The sequence below is a fragment of the Gadus chalcogrammus genome, chromosome 4 (genome assembly GCF_026213295.1).
Source record: "Gadus chalcogrammus isolate NIFS_2021 chromosome 4, NIFS_Gcha_1.0, whole genome shotgun sequence".
NCBI lineage: Eukaryota > Metazoa > Chordata > Actinopteri > Gadiformes > Gadidae > Gadus > Gadus chalcogrammus.
The window spans coordinates 35065793-35092301 of record NC_079415.1 but is presented as its reverse complement, the minus strand read 5'-3'; the positions used below and the strand labels follow the sequence as shown (position 1 = coordinate 35092301).

At 44.6% G+C, this 26509-nt stretch overlaps 2 protein-coding genes and 1 pseudogene across 5 annotated transcripts; all 3 read left to right on the top strand.

Annotated features, from left to right (window-relative positions):
• The first annotated feature begins 210 nt into the window (after positions 1-210).
• Positions 211-15072, top strand: LOC130381413 (zinc finger protein 665-like). 4 transcript variants are annotated; one of them, XR_008895384.1, is made up of 5 exons: positions 211-1205; positions 6127-6239; positions 9946-10009; positions 10279-12844; positions 12938-15072. XR_008895384.1 is itself a non-coding variant. In XM_056589039.1 (5 exons), exon 5 carries the CDS (start codon positions 10285-10287, stop codon positions 11608-11610), a length of 1326 nt encoding a protein of 441 aa, XP_056445014.1. In that variant the 5' UTR covers positions 211-672; positions 1127-1205; positions 6127-6239; positions 9946-10009; positions 10279-10284; the 3' UTR covers positions 11611-15072. The 4 variants fall into 4 exon arrangements, 3 of the variants coding, with proteins under 3 accessions (XP_056445014.1, XP_056445011.1, XP_056445013.1); XM_056589039.1 differs by having other exon boundaries at positions 211-672; positions 1127-1205; positions 10279-15072; XM_056589036.1 differs by having other exon boundaries at positions 10279-15072.
• LOC130381431 (E3 SUMO-protein ligase ZBED1) lies at positions 6485-9668 on the top strand. Its single transcript, XM_056589060.1, has 2 exons — positions 6485-7511; positions 7613-9668. The coding sequence occupies exon 1, from the start codon at positions 6514-6516 to the stop codon at positions 7462-7464; it is 951 nt and encodes a 316-aa protein (XP_056445035.1). The 5' UTR covers positions 6485-6513; the 3' UTR covers positions 7465-7511; positions 7613-9668.
• A 2215-nt stretch (positions 15073-17287) lies between the features above and the next one.
• Positions 17288-24680, top strand: LOC130381378 (zinc finger protein ZFP2-like; annotated as a pseudogene).
• Positions 24681-26509: the final 1829 nt, after the last annotated feature.

The following is a 26509-nucleotide window of genomic DNA, read 5'->3' as shown; positions in this document are numbered from 1 at the left end:
GGATAAAACAAAGGAATTGATGGACTACCTTCACATCATTGGAGTATATAAAAGGATTTAAAGTTTAGGGGGAAATAACAAACAGTGGGGGGCAGTAATACGCCATAGCTGCGTCAAGGCTGCCTAAATAAAAGAAGAAGAAGTTATGTCTCCTACTACAAGTTACGCCCACTACAAGTTACGCCTCCGTGACCGTCTTGCAGGATGCATACAGACCATGGACATAATAAAGGATGGACCACGGACTGGGAAAAGGCCGCCCGATCATTCCTATACAAACTGCTCAGTGGCGCAGGGTAACATACAGGAGCGATTGGCTTCTGCGTTATGCGGCCAAGACACGTGGGCTAGTCCGTGACGTACCGGATGCAGAAATATAGAACTGATACCGTAATGCACCGCTTCTTTGTCTTTGGATCTTTTGAATAAATGGATCAATACATGATGAATCACAATGATCGCAAGCAGAGGACCGTGAGAGTTATTGAGCAGCAGATGAACCAGTCCAAAAATCGAACACGTTAACGGAGCACTGAACTAGGCCCTCTCGGATGCCATTTGTTTCACTAGGACTCCTTTCAGCTGCACACCAGCGAGATAACGGCTAATAAAACGCTTGAGGTGGCGTTTTGTAAATAAAAAAACTTACATTTTTTAGGACATGGCGTGAAGGTAATTATGAGCCTTTGGTTGATATCCAGACATTTTTTGCGGAGACACAATCCTGTTCCCCACTTGTATTGGAGTGGACGGCGATATCTACTTCTGGGCCGCCTGAAATGACGGACCCCCGTCCACAGCCAGCTTAAACAGCTGCAATACCAGGCGTGGCCTCTGAGCACTGGTGGATTGCGGAAGTATGCGCCTATCCTGGGGGCCTGATACAGACCCTACTCTACGATCGTGTACATGTAGTTCTTTCCTTGGGAGACACCATGGCTCGCAAACGAGCGAAGCATAGCAGTTGCTTGGTGTTTGGATGTACAAATGAACACAAAAGTCTATATTTTGTTCCTTCCTCCGAGCCGCTGAAGAACCAGTGGGTTAATTTTATTGTCTCTGGAAATGCGCCAGTCTGCGCCAAACATTTCACTGACGACTGCTTCCTCAACTTGGGCCAATACAGAGCTGGACTTGCTCAACGTCTGAGAATCAAGTCTGGATCAGTACCAACTCTCCATGGCTCAGCTACAAACCTCGGACAAGTAAGCTAACTAACGCCACATCATGGTGTTGCTTTACTGTATATTGTTCCGTTGTTACCATTATAATGTTACTTTAGCATTAGCGCTACAGCTAACAGCCAAGTTACTGTCGCTAATGCTACGGTAGATGGCATCAGTTATGTGTGTAAATACCATGGACCTATAAGAAAGGACAGCGGACTAAATCATGGCCGCTGTAGCCATAGACATGGCTGTAGCACCCGATTTGGTCCACCCCCAGTTCCTGTTCCCCCTTAAGGCCTCTACATACCTCCGGATACGGACAGTTTCGTCCGGTCCCGGAGGTGTTTCGTGGGAACAATAACAATAAACAATAAAATAAAAATGTCAGGTATATAGTATAATATAAGTATATACAAATAATATATATATATATATATTAGAGATGCACCGATTGCAAAATTCTTGGCCGATACCGATTTCCGGTTTTTAAGGAGGTCTGACCTGCCAAAACCGGTTTTTCCGATACCGATTTTCTAAGAAATAATTATAATCATATAATATGTTGATAGGTTTTCAATGTAGTGAGTCCCCGGGACCCACAGGTGGCGAGTTGGGTGGGTCCCTGAGAAATTCAATGGGTCCCGACTCCCCAGTTTAAAAAATTTGTTTCTTTTTTATTATTATTCTATTTCTTAAATTAAATTAATAGTGTTAAACTCAATACATGAAATTGTCATCTGAAAAGCGCAGCCATTTGTATGTGGTGAGCCACTGCTTCAGAAAAGTTCGCTTTTTTTGGGAGGAACATGTAGAAGGTTGAGGCACTTCTTCTGCAGTGGGCTCATCAGGCTCAGTAGAGGGGGAGGCAGAAGTAGGTACAGGCAATGTTGAGGTACTCTCTCTAGGCTGATCAGAGTCAGGGAGGAGTGCAGAGGTAGTGGGGACAGAAAATGCAGCTGCAATAGTTTGCTGACCTGCAATAGGTTTAATCTTTTTCTTTGGTGGTATTTTTGCGTTCTCTCTTCTCTGCCTGTTTCTCGAGAAAAACAAGATCTCGTTGGAAGCGCGATGTATGCGCAGGCGCCGTTTGGGCATAACAATATGGCGGCTGCCGTTCAATGTAGTTTTCATCACCACCACCGGATTATGTTTCATTTATTTCATTACAGCACGTCCCCTAAACGTTACAACATAATCGACACGAATGAGCACAGCATCGAGCAGTGGAAACGTGGGTTTATTTACTATGAAGTTCGTATTTTTAATTGTTGAAATGAAATCAGCGGTGACAAGCTAGTTTTGGTAGCGGCTAAATTAGCATGTCGCGATACTTTGTACAGGGGATCACGTCTGCGCCGAGTAGATGCGCAGAGGGTTGAAACAGCGCTTGTCCGGTCTGCTCACAAGGTTTCTTTGGCCAGTTACTGTGATTAAACACGAGTTGTTTAATGTTCACAATGTATCGTTTTTCATGGGGAAAATTAGTGGATAGTGAGTTTGGTGCGTCCTTTCAGATTTTAATGCGTCAGGGACGCAGGACGCGTACCTAGCAACATGATCCCCCGCTGCTTATTTTTGACTTGCAAGCATTACAAACAGCGTGTTTTGGGTCGTCCTGGCACACAGTGAAATAAGTCCAAATCAGCGACATGTTTTCTTCCCGCGCTCTGGGCGCCTTGAGCTGTTACGCACCGCGCATGCGGGTGAGTTTGATCGGCCGAAAACCGGAAATTACGACAGTGACCGTTAGGTCACCGATTGTGGCCGATTGGATACAAAACCGGCTTTTTTAATCGGCGGGCGGTTGATCGGTGCATCTCTAATATATATATATATATATATATATGGATGGATGGATGGATGGATGGATGGATGGATAGATAAGACGAAACACCTCCGGGACCGGACGAAACTGTCCGTATCCGGAGGTATGTAGAGGCCTTTAGGGCCCTTACATAGTCGACGCGAGCGACGCGCGTAAACGACGTGAGCGTCGCGCTTCCTTTCATAGTCTACACAGCGTACGCGAACGTCGCGGGCAATGCATGACATGCAATACACCACTCACGCCATGGGTGGCAGCAGAGTCACCGGTGTTTTCGCGGGGGGACGTTCCAGGGGACGTTCCGATCAAAGTGGCTACGGAAGAAGAGTGATGAAGCGCAGAGATAGGCGGTGGTATGTGCGCCCTTTAAATACCACACGAGATCAGGATGGGGAATTTGTTTCTCTGGTGCTTCCAATGCGAAGCATGGACGAGGAGAGGCATTTCCAGTATTTTCGGATGTCGGCGCCAAAGTATGATGATCTCCTTTCGCGAGTCATCCGATATCTTCCCGACTCACCAAAACCGGCCCTTGTCAGGGAGCAGCTGGCAGATTATTTTTTGTCAGATGCTGGCGTGTTTCCCCACCAGTACAATGTGCTACGATTGGGTATGCGCACTGACCAATAAATGTATATACATTTGTCACTTGGAAGCATGACTTTTGATTCATTAGTTATCATGTTACACAAGTTACCTAATTTGGTTTACGTCAAACTCATTAATTCATATCCATATAAAATGTTTATACAACGAGCTATTGCTTTGACAGATGAATGAATTATTTAAGTGTAGGCCTATAGCTGAATGCTTTAAGCTATAGAGCATAATGTCCACAGAAATTATATGGTAGGCAACATTATTAGAGAAAAGGGGTTTATTTATCAAATACAGAAAATAGTCCCACCATACACGCACACATTTTTCATTCACTACACACTCACGCTTTCAAATTTAATTCACTCAAAGAGGTTACTGAACTTATGTTTCACACAGAACATGAACATTTATGTTTCACATAGAACGTGAACACAAAACATTACGTAATTAATTCCAATAGGCTAATTCTAAAACAAATAAGGCCAGCAATAGAACGAATATCGGGTGACAAGAAGATCATTAAAATGGCTCACAATCCCGCATCAGCTGTCTGATGTCGCGCATCAAAATAGCACATTGACCCTGTGGAAGGGTTCGCATAAATTGGCACAGATAATTAGTAAAAGAGTCGTCAAGTCATTCTTATCACGTTCCCGCATCCTCTCATGTTCTTCTGTAAATATAACCTATAGTAGTAATAATGTACAATATTTGCAGTATCGCCCCCACCGACAACGCTTGGTATTGCATGGATCGGCGCGTCGCGCATCAAAAATTTGGAGGACGCGTTTTGCTACGCTTCGACGCTTAATGGCGGCCGAAGCGTAGCGTCGCGTAGCCTTTTGGACGCGTAAGCGTAGCGTTGCGTCGACTATGTATGGGCCCTTACGCTGATTTACTGATGAGAGCCGTGCGTAGTTGCTATGTTACCGTACGTACTTGAGGAAGAAAAGCAAATCGATAACAGCTGGATGTACGGAAAGCGAAATGGGACAAACCTCACATCAGGATGTGCGGCAGTAGTCGTCTACTAGTCTGCTACGTTGATTTTAGCGTCACAACACAACTATAACACACACACGTTATTCATGAAGGTATTTGTTAGACCATTCATTGTCAATCTTTGCAAAGGAATACGATTTAAAAGACAAAAATAGGGGAAACCATCTCCATCAATAATGTATTTATTACGGCTGGACAAAGATTACAAGTTTTAATCGCATCGTTTGGTGAGACAACTCGCGATTAATCACACTTTTATCCACTCCAATTTAAGTTGAATGAGATATCAAATTGAATGACACATTATCATTTATACCAAATGTACTTATCAATAACTTGGCCAAGTTTTCTTGAGGGAGTTTTATTGAGTCACCCAGTGTGGTTTGAATATGACAATTACGGAACACTATTATAGGCATGTTTTCTCCTTCACACCTGATTCAAATCAAAGGGTTATTAGCAGATTTCTGCAGAGCTTGATGTCATGGTATTGAGTTGATGAGATGAACTATAAAATATGTAAACAAATCAAGGATGTAATATAATTTCATATAACTAATTTTAAGTATTAGGCTAATGTAATTCACTAAACATGCTCAGTGTTTCCCCCAGTAAATGTCTCAGTCAAGGTGGTAAGCAGTCGGTGGTGTTGTTGGCAAACACGAAAAATTTTGGGGGTATTTTGCTCAAAGATGCCAGTACGCATGAATGAAATAAACTGTTTATTTCCATATAAATAAACAACAGTAGGTACAAATGTTGTGCAAACATGCAGACACTACAAAATAAAATTAAAGAAAAGTGCAAATTAAATACAAATAATGGACAATACACTTAACTTTTGTATGCAAATTCAACTATTTACCGGAGGTATGTAGAGGCCTTTAGGGCCCTTACATAGTCGACGCGAGCGACGCGCGTAAACGACGTGAGCGTCGCGCTTCCTTTCATAGTCTACACAGCGTACGCGAACGTCGCGGGCAATGCATGACATGCAATACACCACTCACGCCATGGGTGGCAGCAGAGTCACCGGTGTTTTCGCGGGGGGACGTTCCAGGTGACGTTCCGATCAAAGTGGCTACGGAAGAAGAGTGATGAAGCGCAGAGATAGGCGGTGGTATGTGCGCCCTTTAAATACCACACGAGATCAGGATGGGGAATTTGTTTCTCTGGTGCTTCCAATGCAAAGCATGGACGAGGAGAGGCATTTCCAGCATTTTTAGTGTCAAAATAGAATTATTGCGCTTGCCTCGCATGTCATGTGGTGCTCAGATCATTTTGCGCTGGTGTTCGTTGAGTGTCCTTAACCTGGCCAACCACTTGAGCTTTGAGTCTAGGGAGGATAGTGCTGGAGGAGACGTCCCTCTCCAAAACTGTGAATCTTTGTCAGCAGTACACATTTTAAACCCTCTGTGTCAATGTTGCATACATTTAAAGAGTTTCTTTCACGTGTACAAATACACAATGCCTCCCTTTATGCAATATTTAAATGTAAATATACTTTTTCCTTTTTTTCTCCCTCTGCAGAAGACTGCGATGCCTTTGGAGACCGTAGCACTCAGCGTGGCGCCACCTCAGAGATTCTGGGTGTGGACGTCCCTGGCTCCTCCCACATGTCCAGTCGTAGTGAGGAACTGCTGGTGAGCAAAATAAAGAATTTGTTGGCATTTTTGCACTTGTAAATAGTTAATCGCGTTTTTTAGGGTTGGGCAATCGCCTACAAGCTTCCATCGTCCGATAGTGCCCCCTAGCGATCGCCGATAGTCGATGCTAGCCGATAGTGGGGGGTGGGGGGGGGGGGTGTGCGAGCGCACACAACTTTTTTTTTATAAAAAAAATCAGCGTGAGCCTCCGCTGATTTAAGTTTGATACGGCGGTTCCAGCGGCACAGCACATGTGACATGTTACACAAAAATGGAGGCTATCTTAGTTAGTAAGACGACAGCAATTTCGCCCATATGGAAGTTTTTTGGATTCAAGCCAAATGAGAAAGGTGAACCTAAAGACGTCAACCAGCCGATATGTCGGCTTTGTAGAAGGATGATTCCGGTGAAGGATTCCCAGACAACAAATGTACACGGTCATTTGAGAGTGCATCACCCGGCAGATCATGCTTCTTTAGCGCCACGTGCCGCGGCCTCCGCTGCTGCTACAACCTCGCAGCAGCCCTCCATCCTGGGCGCCTTCTCAAGGGGAACCAAATACAAGCGAGACAGCCTTCGATGGAAGCAGTGTACCACAGCTGTGACCCGGTATTTGTGTAAAGAAATGGTGTCCTTCAAGACGGTGGAGAAGACCACCTTCAAAGAAATGCTGGCAACGCTGGACAAGCAGTATGAGTTGCCTACGCTCAAATACTTTTCCCAAACTGCCATCCCCAATATATACAATGAAACCAGAGTGTCGGTTGTCACCGAATTAAAATCGGAATCGGCAATGAAGGAATTAAAATCCTTCATTGCCCTGACCTCAGACATGTGGTCATCCGTGAACATGACGCCATACATGTCTCTCACAGCCCATTATATAAGCAAAGACTGGCAACTGGAGGCGAAGTGTTTGGCCACATCCTTCGTCCCAGAAAATCAAACGAAAGATGTGCTGGCAGACGCCCTCAAAGTCGGCGCTCAAGAGTGGGGCATAGAGGAAGAGAAAATATCCTGCATCACAACCGACAATGGTGCAAACATTATTGCAGCCGTCCGGGAGCTCAAATGGCCCTGGTTGAACTGCTTTGGACATAATTTGAATGTGGCCATAAACAATGCACTTGACGGAGAAAAGGGTCGCACTAGTCGTGCGTTTGGGGTCTGCCGGGCAATCAACGTGCCTTTTCGCATAGTTGGCAACGGAAACGGGAGCTGAGCAAAGCCCAGGATGAGCTCCAACTCCCCAACCATGCTTTGATTACGGTAGGATTATTCGATTTTATTAGTAGGCTAGTGGTGTTATTATGAATAGGCAAATATTATTATGCAGGCTATTGGGCTAATCAGTCTTATTTTAAAAACAGGACTGTGCAACACGTTGGGGTTCGAAGCAGAAGATGGCAGAGAGGATACTGGAACAGGCCGCAGCAATCAAGAGGGTTTTCGCAAATGACAGAAGCCGCCGTCCCCTGCCAAACCTGACATGGCAAGATGAAGCTGTGCTGGAGGCAGTGAACAAAGCTTTAAAACCTCTTTCTGACTTTAAGGACATACTGTCTGGCGAAAACCATGTGACAGTCTCTTCCTTGCTGCCCACGCTACAATTATTGAAAGACAACGTCTTGAAGGAAGACGACGATGACGTCCGGATGACGTCCGTCATTAAAAGCGGGGTGCTGCGGGAACTAGATAACAAATACGACAATGAAGCGTCATTAAAATTAATGTGCTTATCTGCTCTCCTCGACCCCCGCTACAAGGGCGACCATATCGATGCCGTTTCCCTCGACAGCACGAGAGTTCGATTGGAGTCAGAGATGGTATCATTCTGCAGGAGGCAGACCACCGGACAGGTAAGGGTCAGAGTGGAGGATGTTGAGACGGAGCAGCCAGTGGCACCTATTCCACCACCACCACCACCTAAGAAAATAAAACCTTCCCTGGGTAGCCTTTTGAGAAAGGCGAAGCAACCTGTGACACTCACTGAGGGGCAAACGCAGAAGTAACAGCCTACCTGCAAGAAGATGCACTGGATGGGGACAGTGACCCACTCGCATGGTGGAAGGCAAACGAGAACCGCTTTCCGTTAATGGCCAAGATTGCGAGTAAATATCTTTGTGTATGCGCTACTAGTTCACCTTCAGAGTGTGTATTTAGCACTGCAGGCAACGTTGTCACGCCACTGAGGAGCTTGTTGAAGCCAGAAAAGGTGAATATGCTGGTGTTCTTGTCCAGAAACCTGTAGGCTATGCACACACTTTAAAATGTGTATTTATTATTAGGCTTTTAGGCATACATTTGGATTATTTCGTTCCTCTGAATCCAAATTAGGTTTTCTTTCGATTGGTTCTACAGTCTGCAATAGTCCTAGCAAATGTTGTGCCCATTTTTATTTTATTTGCTCTGAAATAATTTATTTTCATTTTTTAATTTGCGAAATGGACACTTAGACTTCATTTTAAATTGTATTTATTATTATGCTTTTAGGCCTACTTGCACTGAACAATACAATTGGACTATTATTGTTTGTCAGCTAAAGCTTGTAAACATTGGATTATTTCGTTCCTTTGAATCCAAATTTCGTTTTCTTTCGACTGCGTTATGCAGTCTGCAATAGGCCTATAGACAATTTTGTGCCCATTTCTATTTTATTTGCTCTGCAAGCATTTTTTCGTTTCGTTCTAAAAGAGTTTTGTGTTCTTTAAAAGAATGAGTGTTATGTTCAATACTCAGTTATAATTGTTCTTTTAAAAGCGTTTTGTAAGTGGGCCTACATATATAGCCTACTTTGAAACGAATGTCTTATTATTCTGTTCCAAATAAACCCGGCAACCTTTTGACTTGGATGTTTGTGAATGTCAATGGGACTGTCTTATGCACACCGACATAATTATATGAAATTGTCTCTTCTAATATTTCATTAGTTTGATCATATAGCCTGATATCATAAACCTAAACATTTCAAAAATATATACATCGCCCCGTAAGCTGTGCGCGCAGCCTTTGCCATTGTGCTGCAGGGTAGGCTAATATGGTGAAAGAAAACACAGGCTTTGAGTATAGTTACACATATCAGTGTTTCCCTTACAAATGAGAATGAATTGTGAAACATTTTCCCCTGCTCAAGCAGATTTCTTTCTATTTAATTCTTCTTTTCAAAGTTTTTCAAAGTGACATGTGCAGCGGGATGTGATGTCATTTCGCCGTGCGAGCAGATCGGTAGGTTTCGAGCCCCTCCCCTCTCCTCGTAGCAGTGAGTGAATACGGCAGGTCAGCGCTACATAGTGTGTTTCCACCTGTGCCAGATAACTTCAATTACAATTTGCGGGGCTCCACAGGGCCATTTTTCAATTTTTAATTTTTTTATTATTAATAAAATTATCGCCTTTTTATCGGCAACTTGAGACGATCGACGATGGAATCCATCTATCGGCGATAGTCGATAGAATCGACTATCGGCCCATCCCTAGCGTTTTTGTCTATATTCAGATGTGAACTCATTCTTGCATGCGAGGGTCTTGAATCAAAAAAATAAATAGGCAGGCAAGACATTGAAATTGCAGGGCGCGCCAAGCCACGACCGAACCAGCTTGGCAGTGTGAAAACGCCTAATCTGTCGGTAGTGGGGATTGACAACTATTCTGTGAAAATGAAAGAATATGTCTTGTGTGTGTTTCCTTCTTTATGTGGAAAGCAGCAGACCCCAGACACCATTTCAATCAAGTTTGAAGAAGATATTGGTGGAGGCATGCCCGCCGTAGGTTAGTAATACACATTGCATCTATGCAAGAAAACAACCTTGATCAACTGAGAATGTACTCGAATCTGCCTTCTCAGCAGGAGCCTTTAACCCTTGACCATCCAAAGGGCGACAAGGAAAATGCATAATCAACAAATAGAAGTTAGAAAGAATGTCAAAATATAATTCTTGCAATACACAAGTGTGTACAAAGTACATACTGAATACCTTTTGTGAAAATTATTAATTAAAAACATCACTTTCTCTCTTTCTCTGTTTTTCTCTCTGAAGAAGACAATGACATCAGAGACTGCCTCCCACATGTCAAGTCACAGCGGGGAGCTGCGCATCCTGAGCGTCTACGGACAAGGGGAGGGCCCACTGGCGGTCGACGGCCATGACACCCTCCTCGCTGCGTCAGAACTGGAGGCCTTGAGCTCGCTGTCCGCTGACCACAGCGTGGCCAAGAGCCTGAACTGCAGCGTGAGGCTCGTCCGCCTTGAGGAGCTGACTGGGCATCAGGGCGGCCGCAAGGGCCGGCCCAGTGTCTTGTGTGGAAAGGTTGTTCCCAACAATGCCAATATAATCGTCCACATGAGGACTCACTCCAGCGAGAATCCCTACAGGTGTGACCAATGCACACAGTGCTTCAGTCAGAAAGGCCACTTGAATAGCCACATGAGAACTCACTCCGGCGAGAAGCCCTACAGGTGTGACCAATGCACACAGCGCTTCAGTCATGGCTGCAACCTGAAGAACCACCTGAAGACTCACACCGGCGAGAAGCCCTACAGGTGTGACCAATGCCCGAAGTGCTTCAGTCTGAAAGACCACCTGAAGACCCACATGAGAACTCACTCCGGCGAGAAGCCCTACAAGTGTGACCAATGCACGAAGCGCTTCAGTCATGGCTGCAACCTGAAGAACCACCTGAGGACTCACACTGGCGAGAAGCCCTACAGGTGTGACCAATGCCCGAAGTTCTTCAGTCAGAAAGGCCCCCTGAAGCGCCACATGAGGATTCACTCTGGGGAGAAGCCCTACAAGTGTGACCAATGCACGAAGTGCTTCAGTCATGGCGGCAACCTGAAGAACCACCTGAGGACTCACACTGGCGAGAAGCCCTACAAGTGTGACCAATGCACGAAGCGCTTCAGTCGGACAGGCACCCTGAAGATCCACCTGAGGACTCCCTCTGGGGAGAAGCCCTACAAGTGTGACCAATGCACGAAGTGCTTCAGTCAGAAAGGCCCCCTGAAGCACCACATGAAGACTCACACTGGCGAGAAGCCCTACAAGTGTGACCAATGCACGAAGCGCTTCAGTCGGACAGGCACCCTGAAGATCCACCTGAGGACTCCCTCTGGGGAGAAGCCCTACAAGTGTGACCAATGCACGAAGTGCTTCAGTCAGAAAGGCCCCCTGAAGCACCACATGAGGACTCACTCTGGGGAGAAGCCCTACAAGTGTGACCAATGCACGATGCGCTTCAGTCAGAAAGGCCACCTGAAGATCCACATGAGGACTCACTCCGGGGAGAAGCCCTACAAGTGTGACCAATGCACGATGCGCTACAGTCAGAAAGGCACCCTGAAGATCCACATGAGGACTCACTCCGGTTAGACGCTCTGCCTGTTAGTGCATTGGAACGCCAGCTACAGCGACCCAAGCAATTTGAGTGTCCACATGCTCAAGGACACGGGCATTGGGGTGCTTTCACACAGGGTAACGGGGCGCTTTGATTGAGAGCTCTGTCCGGTATTTGTCGAAATTACTGCTTTTAGTTTTTCTTTTCATCAGGATTAAACACTTTCCAGCTTTTGTTTCGCTTTGTTTTGCTTTGTTTTAATTTTTGTAATTCATGTCTGTGTGATAAAGAACTTATTTCTCTGACTCTTCTAACAGCTAAATATTAGGAAACGTTCACATCGTTGGTAAATACAAAGGAAACTTGTGAGGGGAGTATACCACGAACCTCGCTGAACATACCCAGGCTTTCTTGGGAAAACCTGGTTCGACAGAGGCGCAACTCGCAGTCAGAGTTAAATGGTTCCACGACACTCACTTTAGATTCAATTAGTCGAACCAGGTTTTCCGCTTTAGGTTCAATGCTCGTTCACATAAAAGGTGTGTTTATCACGTCATTTCACCCCCACTTGTGCAAAGTGAATCGAGCGTGCGTGGTGTATTATGAATTCCTACGAGGAATTCAAAGTCGAAATCACAGCCAAGGGGAACACGGTTGCCCATAATATGGCTAGGGTAGCGCGCTGGCAAAAAAAAGCCGTCCGTGTTAATTCGTAAGTGAATAGATTCTGCATATTGTCTAAAAAATATCATGTATCATCATGCCTTTTACCCCATAGATGTGGTGCCAGCACGCTCCTACGAACATGGGGCCAAGTCAAAAATAAATATTTAAATAATATTTAATGTGGTAAGTTGTAAGCATCCATTTGAATAATTTCAGGTGAATCTAGCCTGTATGATTTGCAATGGCCTAGGCTCCTACCTTTAGACACATGTTGATTACCTGTAGCAAAGAAAACCAAATTTAATATGACTGGGAGGGGGACCGCTCCACCGCCCTTCACCACTTCGGAGGAGCTGGCTCTCGCCAATAACTAAGGTCGGCCAATGATGGTTGGAGTGGAAGGGGGGATGTCCTCTGACCCCACTGCCTCGACTTCCAAGGCCTTTGTAATGAGTATGTATTCATGTATTGGCAATGGACATCAATAATTGTCTTGCTAATCAAATTGTTGTGAAATGATTGAGTGTAAATTAATTGTCATTTTTAGTTGAAGGTACAAACATTAGTTTGGAGGAGCTGCCGACAATCAATCTCCAATCAGAGGTATATAACTATCAAAGCAAAGTGTCTCCTATTTTTCTGAATGTTTAATTTCTGGACAGAATGTCCTATAATAGGTTTCCCTGATTCTTGCAGGAGACTGTCGCCCTGTGACTCAGGGCGACTATGGAGGTGATTTTTCTGAACAATTCTCACAGCTATAGTATGAATAGAAAATGCCTAGGCCTAATTGTGTCACTGACAGCGGTTATGTGTATGCGGCTGATGGTGGATGCGGCTGATGGTGAATGCTGCTGAAGGTGAATGCTGCTGATGGTGGATGCTGATGGCTACTGCTGCAGGTCGCTGCTTGAGGCGATGGCTGCTTGAGCTGGCTGGTGCCGGATAACACTGCTGCTGCAGGTCGCTGCTGCTTGAGGCGATGGCTGCTTGAGCTGGCTGGTGGTGGCGAAGGATGGTGGTGTCGCCTTCTGCTGCTAGTGGTGGCGGCTTGTGCTGGCGACGGCTGTTGGTGGTGGTGGCGGCGGCGGCGACTGCTGCGATTGTTGTCCTTCCTTTCGACCTGATGCACTTTACTATCCTTAACCTCAGCCTGATGTTTGTGGAGTATTTTCTTTGTTTATTGATAACTTATAATATTCCTCCCTGTTCCTTCACTTTGTTCTTGTTTTACAAGTTAGACATACACGCACACCTGTTTACACATTTGTTGTTCTTGTTGCACACATGACTAACATTGTTTTATTTATTGATACCCCCTGGCTCTACTTTGCTGTTCTTGTTCACTTACTGTATGTTTGCTTTGTTGTTCTTAGTCCTTGTTCCCACTTGTTTTTGGTTCCACAAACCTCAGCCTGATATATCTGGCATCTCAAACACTGGGTCCAGGGCCCCGTTTCCCGATAACGATGGATCTTCGCTCGTAAGATCATTCTCCCGATGGATCTTTCGAACCATCGATAATTTCTTTGGAGCATTTGGGGGGGGGGGGATATAGGACGTAAATATGGGCTATTATGACACGGCTCTTCTCAATGCCGTGGAACGCTCCGTTCACTTGCTTGGGACCTTCACAACAACGCCAGCGTCTTCGGCTGCTTAGCAACGTCAACGTCTTTGGCTAACTATTTCTCTGCTGATCAACACTACGTATGGTAACAAATAAATTATAAAAAGACACCTTGTGAAGTCAGGCTATTTTTTCGTTTGGCAAGTAGCTGCTCATAATCGAAAATAAGCCCCTTCAGGTCGAAGCACCTCCGTTTCGCGTCGGTGTCCGATTCACCCTGTCTGGGCTTATTTTCCCGATAATGACCGGCGTTCTATTATCCCACTTAACGTCAATATTACTCTGCATGTGGAAGGGAAAATAGCTTTATTTGTAATAACAATATTATGCGGCTGTATTTTCCGAGACCCCCAAAGAGTTTATTGCTTTCATGGGAGCCAGACCTCTCTTGATTGGAGCTCAGCTCCCACTGCCTCCCACCTAACTCGAACCCTGGCTATAGGTCTTTCTACACTGCCGAGCCGGTTCGGTCGCAGCTTGGCACGCCCGACGATTTCACCTTCTTATCTCAAGTTTCCTGTGTAAACCGAGGGGGTCAAATCCCCCGTTCGTCACGGCGCGGGGTTTCTTGGTTCACTGGGGAAGGCGGGGCTGTGCACGGAGTCTCTGACCTCTTTAGAATCATTTGTATTATTGCATACTCCCGAATGTTTTTTTTTTATGAATGAAGACACCCGCATGCAATAATGAGTTCACTCTATAGTGGGCTAACGATGCTCTTAGCGTCCTACGAGTACCCTGGAGCACTCGTTAGCTACGAGCGTTTTCAAGACATTCGTTACCAACGATGCTTTCGGGAAACGGTGTGAAAACTGTACGATGCTCGTACGACCCACTCTGCGATCCACTTAGGCTAACGATGCTTTCGGGAAACGGGGCCCGGCTTTACTTGGTGCCTACTCTCTTTGCAGCGTGCAGATGTTAGGCAGTGGAATCTGCATTTGCTGCAGGGTTTTATAACCAGTGGTCCATTTTACTTGTATTGCTTTTTTAATTGTCTCCTTTCCTCAGCGCATTCCTCTCTTGTTAACACAATATTCATCCCTGTTCCTTCACTTTGTTGTTGTTTTTCAAGTTGGACACACACACACACACACACTCTTGTTGTCTGACCCATTGTTTAATAAAAAAAATACTTTCATTTGTTATTCTTTAATATATGTGATACTTTTGATTCTGATTCCAGAACAGATGTAGTAAGGTTAAGGCATTAAAGTCAATAGCCTAGTGCTACCCATGCTAACACGAACGTGAAGCTTTCCCTCAAACTTAACGTATCTAAGTAGCTTGCAGTTGTCACCCTACCACTCAAATGTAAAACTGACGTTTACAAATATGCAACAATGGTCAGAAAAGTACTTGTGTTTTTTAATTTATATTTACCATTCTATATTGCAATCGCTGCTGGCAGTCCCATTTAAGAACACGGCATCGCGGCCTGTTTTTGAACTATACAGGCTTACATGAACCACGTGACGACCCTGCCAGCGAGATCATAGTGTCGCAACCATAGACATATATATTAACTAGATGCCGCCGTAGGGCATCTAGTTAATATATATATCTATGGTCGCAACTCTTCTCTCTCTATTATGGCTCTGGCAGCATCTTTAGACAGATGAGGAAGCCGGGGCCAATACGTCATAGGCCACGCCCACTGGATACGAACGCAGCGCGGGAGTCAGATGAGGTCAGGAACGTATGGCCGTCCCGTTGCTAGAACACGGCAGCGCCAAACATTTCACTGACGACTGCTTCCTCAACTTGGGCCAATACAGAGCTGGACTTGCTCAACGTCTGAAAATCAAGTCTGGATCAGTACCAACTCTCCTCGGCTCAGCTACAAACCTCGAAAAAGTAAGTTAACTGACGCCATATCATTGTGTTGCTTTACTGTAAATGGTTACCTGGTTAGCATTATAATGTTGCTTTAGCATTAGCGCTACAGCTAACAGCCAAGTTATTGTCGCTAATGTTAAGGTAGATAGCATCAGTTATGTGTGTAAATACCATGGACCTATTATAGAGAAAGGACAGTGGACTAATACATTGCCGCCCATTCATTCCTACAAATACACACACTGTAAGTCGAGTGTGCATCTAAGCAAGCATGGGGCATCACACGAGAATGGGCACAATTCAACAAAGGGGCTACAGGCAATGATCTCTACTGCTTGGATACCAAGGGAATGCAATGTTTAAAATGTCTGCTCACCATACAACAAACGAATACAACTGTATTATACCGGCCACTGGACCGCAGTAGTTCTAGCGTTTTACTTTTGAGGAGATTGACCTGTTCAACTCATCCTAAATACATAATGGTGCGTTCCTGGGAACCCGTGTTTTTCACCCTTCTACCCTCTTGTACTCCCAGTTACAGCTGGTTATTTACGGGCAAAAAAGTGTGCCTGGAACACACTATTATAGGCATGTTTTCCCCTTCACACATGATTCAAATCAAAGGGGTATTAGCCGATTTCTGCAGATCTTGATGTCATGGTATTGAGTTGATGAGTTGAACTATAAAATATGTAAACAAATCAAGGATGTAATATAATTTCATATAACTCATTTTAAGTATTAGGCTAATGTAATTCACTAAACATGCTTCTCTTGTATCTTCTTACAACTTGCACCTGGAATACATACAATGTAAAAAATTGAGTACTGATTTTTCTTTGTTGTCTCTACGCAGGCCAGCCCATCAAGTGCTTACATTCAGCAGCTTCTCTCAAGGGATGTTGCCTGCCAGACAGAAAACCTGGAAACGCATATTTGTAGGCACAAAGCTGTCCTTAAAGTCTATGCAGCCCCATTTTAAAAGTGAAGGTGTGTACATTACTCATTGAGTATTTTTTTCTTTGATTTGGTAGATTCTAGTGTAAAATAATTCTACCAGCGCCCTGCTAAAACACGAGTCAAACTTGGGAGTTGCATTTCAAAGATGGAATCAGTCAAGAGCCCAGAATGGTTTCAAGACAGATGCCACATGAGCTGGTTTATCATTCTCAAACATCAATGAATTCGTAATGCATGAATGTTAGCTGATCAGCTTAGAGGGAAGGAGACGTTGTTGCTTTTTAGTGTCGAAATAGAATTGCGCTTCGCATGTCATGTTGTGATCAGATCATTTTGCGCTGGTGTTCGTTGAGTGTCCTTAACCTGGCCAACCACTTGAGCTTTGAGTCTAGGGAGGAGGGTGCTGGAGGAGACGTCCTTCTCCAAAACTGTGAATCTTTGTCAGCAGTATACATTTTAAACCCTCTGTGTCAATGTTGCATACATTTAAAGAGTTTCTTTCCCGTGTACAAATACACAATGCCTCCCTTTATGCAAATAATGTATCAAAACAATTGATTTTTCCTTTTTTTCTCCGTCTGCAGAAGACTGCGATGCCTTTGGAGACCGTAGCACTCAGTGTTGCGCCACCTCAGAGATTCTTGGTGTGGACGCCCCTGGCTCCTCCCACATGTTTAGTCACAGCGAGGAGCTGAAGATTCTGAGCGTCTACGGAAAAGGGGAGGGCCCACTGGCGGAGGACGGCCATGACACCCTCTTCACCGCGTCAGAAGTGGAGGCCCTGAACTCGCTGCCTGCGGACCACAGCGCGGCCAAGAGCCTGGAGCGCGGCGAGCGTCTGGTCTGCCACGAGGAGCTGCGTGTGCAGGTTGGAAATCATCTTCTCATTCACCATCCAAAAGAGAGGCTTCCTCTGTTACAACTCTAAAACAAACCCATAGAAAGCTCACACCTTTATGATTCAGTAAACGTTTTACACCGCCAAATATGCCCGTCTTATGCCCAACTTTTCCCCTGTGTGATCCGCGCGTTTACACTGAGCGAGGTAATTTACAGGCTTTATTTCGCACCCCTATTAACCCTCTCTGACCCTACACATATTGGCGGTTTCATTTTGATGTAAATGCGATAAGACAGCCTTGTGGTTCGAGGGGCGAGGCTTGGGTAGAGGTGTTGCTGCATTGTCTCTACAACAGAGACGATGCAGCGATATCAATATGAATAGTTGTAACTGGAGAGACGGTGAAATCCGCAAGCTGCTGACCATCATGGGAGAGAAGGTGATGCAGTCGCATTTAAAGAAGACGAAAGTTGGTCGATCTAAGAGAAAGTACCAGACAAACTTTCTTACAATGCTTCGTCAGCAAAGTGGTTTGAAAAAAATAATTAAAAAAATCACATTTTTGCACTTGTATATAGTTAATCGCGTTTTATCCTACACTAAGATTTGAACTCATTATTGCATGCGAGGGTCTTGAATCAAAAATATGTTAATATTTATTTGCAATTCATTGTAAAGAGTCCTACACTCGGTGTGTAGCCCCGCCTTCTCCGGTGAACCAAGAAAGTCAGCTCAGAGACGAAGGCAACTTTATTTATGTAGCACTTTTCATACACAAGGCAGACTCAGTGATTAACGTATAAACATTGTCATACAATAAAATAAGTGATAAGTAAAAGAAAACATAACAAAGTTAAAAAGGCATTTTAGTATTAAAATAGAAAATAAAGGCAAAGTTAAAAAAGCTTTTTAGAAAGTTCAATGTATTTAAGATTTAGCAGAAAGCTAAAGCAAACATAAAAGTCTTCAAGGGGGATTTGACCCCCTCGGTTGTACACGGGCAAGACATTGAAATTGCAGGGCGTGCCAAGCCGCGACCGAACCAGCTTGGCAGTGTGAAAAGGCATAATGTGTCGTTAGTGGGGATTGACAACTATTCTGTGAAAATGAAAGAATATGTCTTGTGTGTGTTTCCTTCTTCATGTGGAATGCAGCAGACCCCAGACACCATTTCAATAAAGGTTGAAGAGGATATTGGTGGAGGCTTGCCCGCCACAGGTTAGTAATACACATTGCATCTATGCAAGCAAACGACCTCGATCGACTGAGAATGTACTTGATTCTGCCTGCGCTAAAAAGCTTGGTCCTCTTTTGAAAAGCATCATGACAAGCGCCCTTCTAAAACACGAGTCAAACTTGGGAGTTGCATTTCAAAGATGGAATCAGTCAAGAGCCCAGAATGGTTTCAAGACAGATGCCACATGAGCTTGTTTATCATTCTTGTTGCTTTTTAGTGTCGAAATAGAATTTTTGCGCTTGCCTGACATGTCATGTTGTGATCAGATCACTTTGCGCTGGTGTTCGTTGAGTGTCCTTAACCTGGCCAACCACTTGATCTTTGAGTCTAGGGAGGATGGTGCTGGAGGAGACGTCCCTCTCCAAAACTGAATCTTTGTCAGCAGTACACATTTTAAACCCTCTGTGTCAATGTTGCGTACATTTAAAGAGTTTCTTTCACGTGTACAAATACACAATGCCTCCCTTTATGCAAAATGTAAATGTAAATATTAGGGCTGGGCGATATGGACCAAAAGTCATATCTCGATATCTTCAAGCAGAATATCGATATAAGATATATATCGATATTTGTCGAAGGGGGGGGGGGGGGGGGGGGGGGGCGCGCGCGGTCCGTGCGCAGATTTGATATTAGGTTACTATTTCTACCGTTCGGAATTGAATACAGTTTGATGGTTGAATAAACCGTGGACTAGACACTGCCTCCGCCTCGTATTAGAGAACATTATAATATATAACATCACGGCAAAAACTTTGTGCACCTCCGAAATATTATGAGCCGTAATGACTGCGTGGGGGGGGGGCGGACATGACATGCTATTTTATGTATTCTTTAATATAGGTATTAGTGGGCAACTAACACAGTATTCAAAGACGTTCCCGAAATTCTGCCGTGCAGCCACGGTACCATGCGCTGTTTACAGTGGATGTATCGCAATGGCGAGGCTCACATAGCCTTCAGCCGTGTTCTGTAAATATTCTAGAACACACGGGAGGCATGTCGCAGTTCATGTACTTCAGCGAGTCAAAGCCAAAGTTCCTTTCCCCCAATTCCTTCTCAACCATGGCTCAGATAACCCCCAATACAGTCTCGTTGTGGAAATAGAAGAGACGCCAAAGAACCGACAAGAAACACCGTTATTACTATACCTACCTACCGTTTCGATTTACAATTACTATTCCTACCGTTCAGAATTGAATACAGTTTGATGGTTGATTAAACCGTGGACTAGACACTGCCTCTGCCTCGTATTTGAGAACATTATAATATACAATATCACGGCCAAAAGCTGTGTGCACCTCCGGAATATTATGGACAGAATTGCAACCCTTTGGTTGCGACAGTTTTTAAGCACTCTCCACAAATTACGTGATTTTGTAATTCGTCAGACAACTTATATCCAAACAATTTCCATACTATGGAGCTGTGCGCAGGCGGACTCCATAGCTGTGTTCGAAATCGTTCCCTATCACGGATATAGTGCACTATATAGGGTGCTCGCCATTTTGTAGTGGTGTTCGAATTCTCAGTGGTTCATTTCATGCACAATATAGTGCACTTAAAATACCCAATAAATAGTGAACGATTTCGAACACGGCTCATGTTTCAAAAAGTGACGTGAGTCAGTGGAGGGGGGCGGGGGCAGAGCGGGAGAGACATAAGCAGTTACAAAATAGCAGGTGGCAGGCGGTTCGAAACTGGTGTTATTTGGAACAAATGTGCTGTAATTTCAACGCAAATTAAATTATATCGATATTGACGATATGGTCTCGTTTCATATCGTGTTAGAAAAAATATCGATATATTTTAAATATCGATATATCGCCCAGCCCTAGTAAATATACTTTTTCCTTTTTTTCTCCCTCTGCAAAAGACTGCGATGCCTTTGGAGACCGTAGCACTCAGCGCGGCGCCACCTCAGAGAGTCTGGGTGAGGACGCCCCTGGCTCCTCCCACATGTCCAGTCACAGCGAGGAACTGAAGATTCTGAGCGTCTACGGAAAAGGGGAGGGCCCTTTGGCGACGGACGGCCATGACACCCTCTTCACAGCGTCAGAAGTGGAGGCCCTGAACTCGCTGTCTGCGGACCACAGCGTGGCCAAGAGCCTGGAGCGCGGTGAGCGGCTGGTCTGCCACGAGGAGCTGAGTGTCCAGGTTGGAAATCGTCTTCTTATTCACCATCCAAACGAGAGGCTTCCTTTGTTACAACTCTAGCACACACCCTTAGAAAGCACACACCTCTATGATTTAATGAGTCGTACGTGTAGCCTGGCTATTTCCAGACTCGTTGGTCTAGGGAAGCTGCTGTCATTTTCTTCAGCACAAGAGGCTTGATCAACTTGTTCAGCTGACTCTGTACGCAAATCGCTGCTTGCCGTTGTCACGTTAAAATTGTACCGGGGGCGAAAATTGTACCGGCCTACGTCATCGTTTGTTTACATCCTGACAACCTGACAACCTGCCCGGCAACAGACGACGCGATGCAGAAAACATGTTTCCAAACGACAAAATAACATAATACAGATGGCGGATCGCTATCTGTAGTATGATAGATAGCGATAACACTTGTTTTTACTTTATATTTATATTTGTATTGTATTTAATTGTTTAATCGAAACAATAAAAAAAATTGCCCGCATAACGGGCGATCGCGTCAAATGACGCGTCAAATCACGTAGGAAGGTTCTTGAACATTCTAGACTATGAAACCTGCTTAAATCACTCAGTTTACTAGCTAAATTCGATTAAACAATTAAATACAATACAAATATAAAGTAAAAACAAGTGTTATCTAGCGATCCGTTATCTGTATTATGTTTCAAGAACCCTCCTACGTCATTTGACGCGATCGCCCGTTTCGCGGGCAAAACATTTGTCATTTGACGCGATCGCCCGTTTCGCGGGCAATTGTTTTTATTGTTTCGATTAAACAATTAAATACAATACAAATATAAAGTAAAAACAATTGTTATCGCTATCTATCATAATACAGATAGCGATCCGCTATCTGTATTATGTTATTTCGTCGTTTGGAAACATGTTTTCTGCATCGCGTCGTCTGTTGCCGGGCAGGTTGTCAGGATGTAAACAAACGATGACGTAGGCCGGTACAATTTTCGCCCCCGGTACAATTTTAACGTGACACCGTCGCTTCCCTGTTGTCATTGTGTTAATCCAGCCAATAGGGCGCCAGGGGGAAAAGCCAACTAGTTGATTGGCGCTGTCGCACCAAAATTGTACCGGGGTGAAAATTGTTCCACCTACGTAATTCGCGTTCTAAACATTACGTCATCGTTCGACACGATTGTCCGTTGCTTGGCAGGTTTCAAAAAACATTCGCGCTCATGTTGCCAAAGAAGAAATAACATAATACAAACACTTTTTTTTACTTTATATTTGTATTGAGTGTTTTAAAGTGTATCATAGTTTAGCTAGCTTGTGTTAATACACTCAGTTTACCATTAAACAATTAAATACAATGCAATTATAAAGTAAGCAACGCTAATAAATGTCATTTGTAAAATAAGTGTTATCTGCTTAATGTTATTTCGTCTTGTGACGCTCAATGAATGAGCGCGAATGTTTGTGAACATTCATGAACCTTCCTACGTCATTGTTACAATACAATCTTGGTCTCAAAAAACAGTCTCAGCTTCTCCAAAAACGTATCGGAAGCAGAAAGATAAGAATTGCTCTTCTCCTGACCCTTATGAAGGGCGAATTCAAAACTATTCTGTGCAAATGAATGGAAATGAAAATGTGTTTCCTTCTTTATGTGGAAAGCCGGAGACTCCAGACACCATTTCAATCAAGGTTGAAGAGGATATTGGTGGAGGCCTGCCCGCTGTAGGTTAGTAATAAACATTGCATCCATGCAAGCAAACTGACCTACCAACTGAGAATGTACTCGATTCTAACTGCGCTGGTCCTCTTTTGAAAAGTATCATGACCGGCACCCTGCTAAAACACAAGGACTACTATACAGTTTTATAGTAGAATGATTTACATCTTCTTCATGACAGATGTCAGGAATGCTGAATCCGCTCTGATTCCCAGTATAACTACAGTATTGGTAAAGCAGGTGATCGGAAACCACAGATGACCTGGGTTGTGTCTTTATGACCTCCCCACATCCTTAAAAGGCGGAGACGTAGCGGTGCCTTCTCAGCTGACGCCTTTGACCCTTGACCCCCCCCAAGGGGAACAAGGAAAATGCATAATAAACAAAAAGACGTTAGAAAGAAAGAATGTCAAAATATACTTCTTCCAATACACCAGTGTGTAAAAGTACATGCTGTATCCCTTTGTGCAAATAATTAATTAATACCATTACTTTCTCTCTTTGTTTCCTCTCTGAAGAAGACGTCAATGACATCAGAGACTGCAGCACGCAGCGCGACGCCACCTCGGAGAGTCTGGGTGTGGACGCCCCTGGCTCCTCCCACATGTCAAGTCACAGCAGGGAGCTGCGGATCCTGAGCGTTTACGGACAAGGGGAGGGCCCACTGGCGGTGGATGGTTGGTGGAAGGTTTCTCCCAACAATGCCAATATGATCGTACACATGAGGACCCGACCAGACGAGAAGCCGTACGGGTGTGACCAATGCACAAAGAGCTTCAGTCAGAAAGGCAACCTGAAAATCCACATGAGTACGCACTCCGGGGAGAAGCTCTACAGGTGTGACCAATGCGCAAAGCACTACAGTCATAGCTACACCCTCAAGATGCACATGAGGACCCACACCGGCGAGAAACCCCACAGGTGTGACCAATGCAGGAAGCGCTTCAGTCTAAGTGAACACCTGAAGGGCCACATGAAGACTAACACCGGGGAGAAACCCTACAGCTGTGACCATTGCAAAAAGCGCTTCGCTCGGCATGGCGACCTGAACGTCCACATGAGGACTCACTCCGGCGAGAAGCCCTACAAGTGTGACCAATGCACGAAGCGCTTCAGTCGGACAAGCAGCCTGAAGACCCACATGAGGACTCACTCCGGCGAGAAGCCCTACAGGTGTGACCAATGCCCGAAGCGCTTCAGTCAAACAAGCCACCTGAAGCGCCACATGATGACTCACTCCGGCGAGATGCCCTACAAGTGTGACCAATGCACGAAACGCTTCAGTCGGACAAGCAGCCTGAAGACCCACATGAGGACTCACTCCGGCGAGAAGCCCTACAGGTGTGACCAATGCCCGAAGTGCTTCAGTCTGAAAGACCACCTGAAGACCCACATGAGAACTCACTCCGGCGAGAAGCCCTACAAGTGTGACCAATGCACGAAGCGCTTCAGTCATGGCTGCAACCTGAAGAACCACCTGAGGACTCACTCTGGCGAGATGCCCTACAAGTGTGACCAATGCACGAAGCGCTTCAGTCGGACAAGCAACCTGAAGAACCACATGAGGACTCACTCCGGCGAGAAGCCCTACAGGTGTGACCAATGCACGAAGTGCTTCAGTGTGAAAGGCAGCCTGAAGATCCACCTGAGGACTCACTCTGGGGAGAAGCCCTACAAGTGTGACCAATGCACGATGCGCTTCAATGTGAAAGGCAACCTGAAGATACACATGAGAACTCACACCGGCGAGAAGCCCTACAGGGGTGACCAATGCACGAAGGGCTTCATTGTGAAAGGCACCCTGAAGACAACATGAGGACTCACTCCGGGGAGAAGCCCTACAGGGGCGACCAATGCATGAAGTGCTTCAGTCAGAAAGGCCATCTGAAGATCCACATGAGGACTCACTCTGGGGAGAAGCCCTGCGTGTGTCTGCAGTGCAACGCCAGCTACAGCGACCCAAGCGATTTGCGAGTGCACATGCTCAAGCACAGTTTGGCACGGGGTAACGGGACGCTTTGATTGAGACCTCTGTTTGGTATTGGTTGAAATTACTGCTTTTAGTTTTTATTTTCATCACGATTAAACGCTTTCAACTTTTGATTCGGTTTCTGTTTTTATTAATAATCGATGTCTGTGTTGAATAACTTATTTCTAGGACACTTCTGACAGCAGAATATTTGATTCAATGTAGAGCTTGATCAGGGGAAGATACAGGCAGCAAAGTTACCAAGCATACATTCAATGAGACGATGGGTGTACATGATTCTTAAGGTAAAACGTGCACATAGTGGGTAAATACAAAGTCAGGGGGAGGGGCCTTCGTGGAGTTTAGGATTGGCCAGAGGAGAGACCAAGTTAAATTGCAATTCACAATATGGGTGAAGTGGACATGGCTGCAAGACAGTTAAAGGAATCTACACAACAAAGTCTGGATTGGCCTCGGTATCAAACTTGGTGCCCACAGTTGCAAATGCAAACTATCTTAACACCTTTCAATTAGAGGGGGCGGAAGGTATCTCTAGGTCCATGGAGAATGGATAGAATTTCATTGATATTGATTCATTATTCAAACAGGGTTCATATAATTTGTGTATTAAAGTTATGCTTGACATTGCCACAACATTGTCATTACCGTTAACTTTGTTATTACAAAAAGCCTGCAAAGTTCACTTGTGAAATAGACTGCTATTGAACCCCACATTATACATGATTGTGTTCTTTCCACTGACCTTTCCATTCTGTGTGCTTAATGCTAACTACCTTGGATGGATTGTATCATAATAGGCGATAATGGTTGAAGATGATCCATTTTAAAAGGTCCCTGGTTGAATGTCTAGATCTCAGCGATGCTCAGTTTAGGCCGGTCCTCCCTCTAGAAGGCAGCATTATTCTAACGGGACAAAGTCAGAAGATTCCTAGCATTGGTCCCCCTTCACTCCCTGTTTGCAGCGGCGGCTGGTGATCCAATTCATGGGTGGGGTGCAGTAATGGACGGGGGTCCTCCCCAAGAAAATATAGAATTGGTTTCTGGGATGCCCACTAGCTAAAAATGTATTCTGATTCATAGCCTACATCCTGACTTTCAGGGCCTGGATAAGCATAAACTGCATTCACTTTTATTCCACTAGCCATTGCTATTTGACTCATGGTTCTTTACTCCGATTTTGAGGCATATCATGATCAATGTCCTATAGTGTTTTACCCGAGTCTCAAGGTCTATTTCAAATGCACTTTGGGACCGTTGTATCATTTTTTTTTTTAAATACTACATACCGAATGACTTAATTGATATGTAATTTACTTGTTCCTTTTAAGTATAACATTGCATGAGGAGTCCAATTCCTCAACTGAAATGGATAGAAAGTGTTTTTACGACTCTCTGCTAGTTAACTATCTGGCACTTCTCTCTGCGTCTAGTTATAATGCGCAATGCACGAATGCTGCTGAGGGAGGTAGCCTATTTGATTCATTTGCTGAAATGTCCAATCAGCTCCAAATTACTACAATGAGTTGAAACACAAGACACAGTATAGTGTCAAGTGTTTCTTTAATACTCTTGGTAGGATAACAAACCTACCATGATTTATGGTTCCTTATGTCGTATGGTCATATACAGGGGTTGGGTTTGTGTCGGGTCCCTTCTTTTTCTGTTTACTAATTATTTTGGGGGGTGTGTGTGTGTGTGTGTGTGTGTGTGTGTGGAAAGTTCCTAAGCCAGAGGGAAACTTAGAACCAATGCAAAAGGCTTAAAATGTACCACCATATCAAAACAAAAGATTCTTCAGAAAAAAATAATGAATTGTTATGAGCTGCTTCAGGGAATTTCTGTTTTTCTTTTGTTTGATGGTTTCGGTTAGTCCGTTCAAATATTGTGTTATTGTTTGGTCCAAAAGCTTTGATTTCTTTTAACAAAC

Bases quoted from the DNA above. Each gene is read 5' to 3' on its own strand.
- LOC130381431 (XM_056589060.1), top strand. From the start codon at position 6,514: ATGGAGGCTATCTTAGTTAGTAAGACGACAGCAATTTCGCCCATATGG.
- LOC130381413 (XM_056589039.1), top strand. From the start codon at position 10,285: ATGACATCAGAGACTGCCTCCCACATGTCAAGTCACAGCGGGGAGCTG.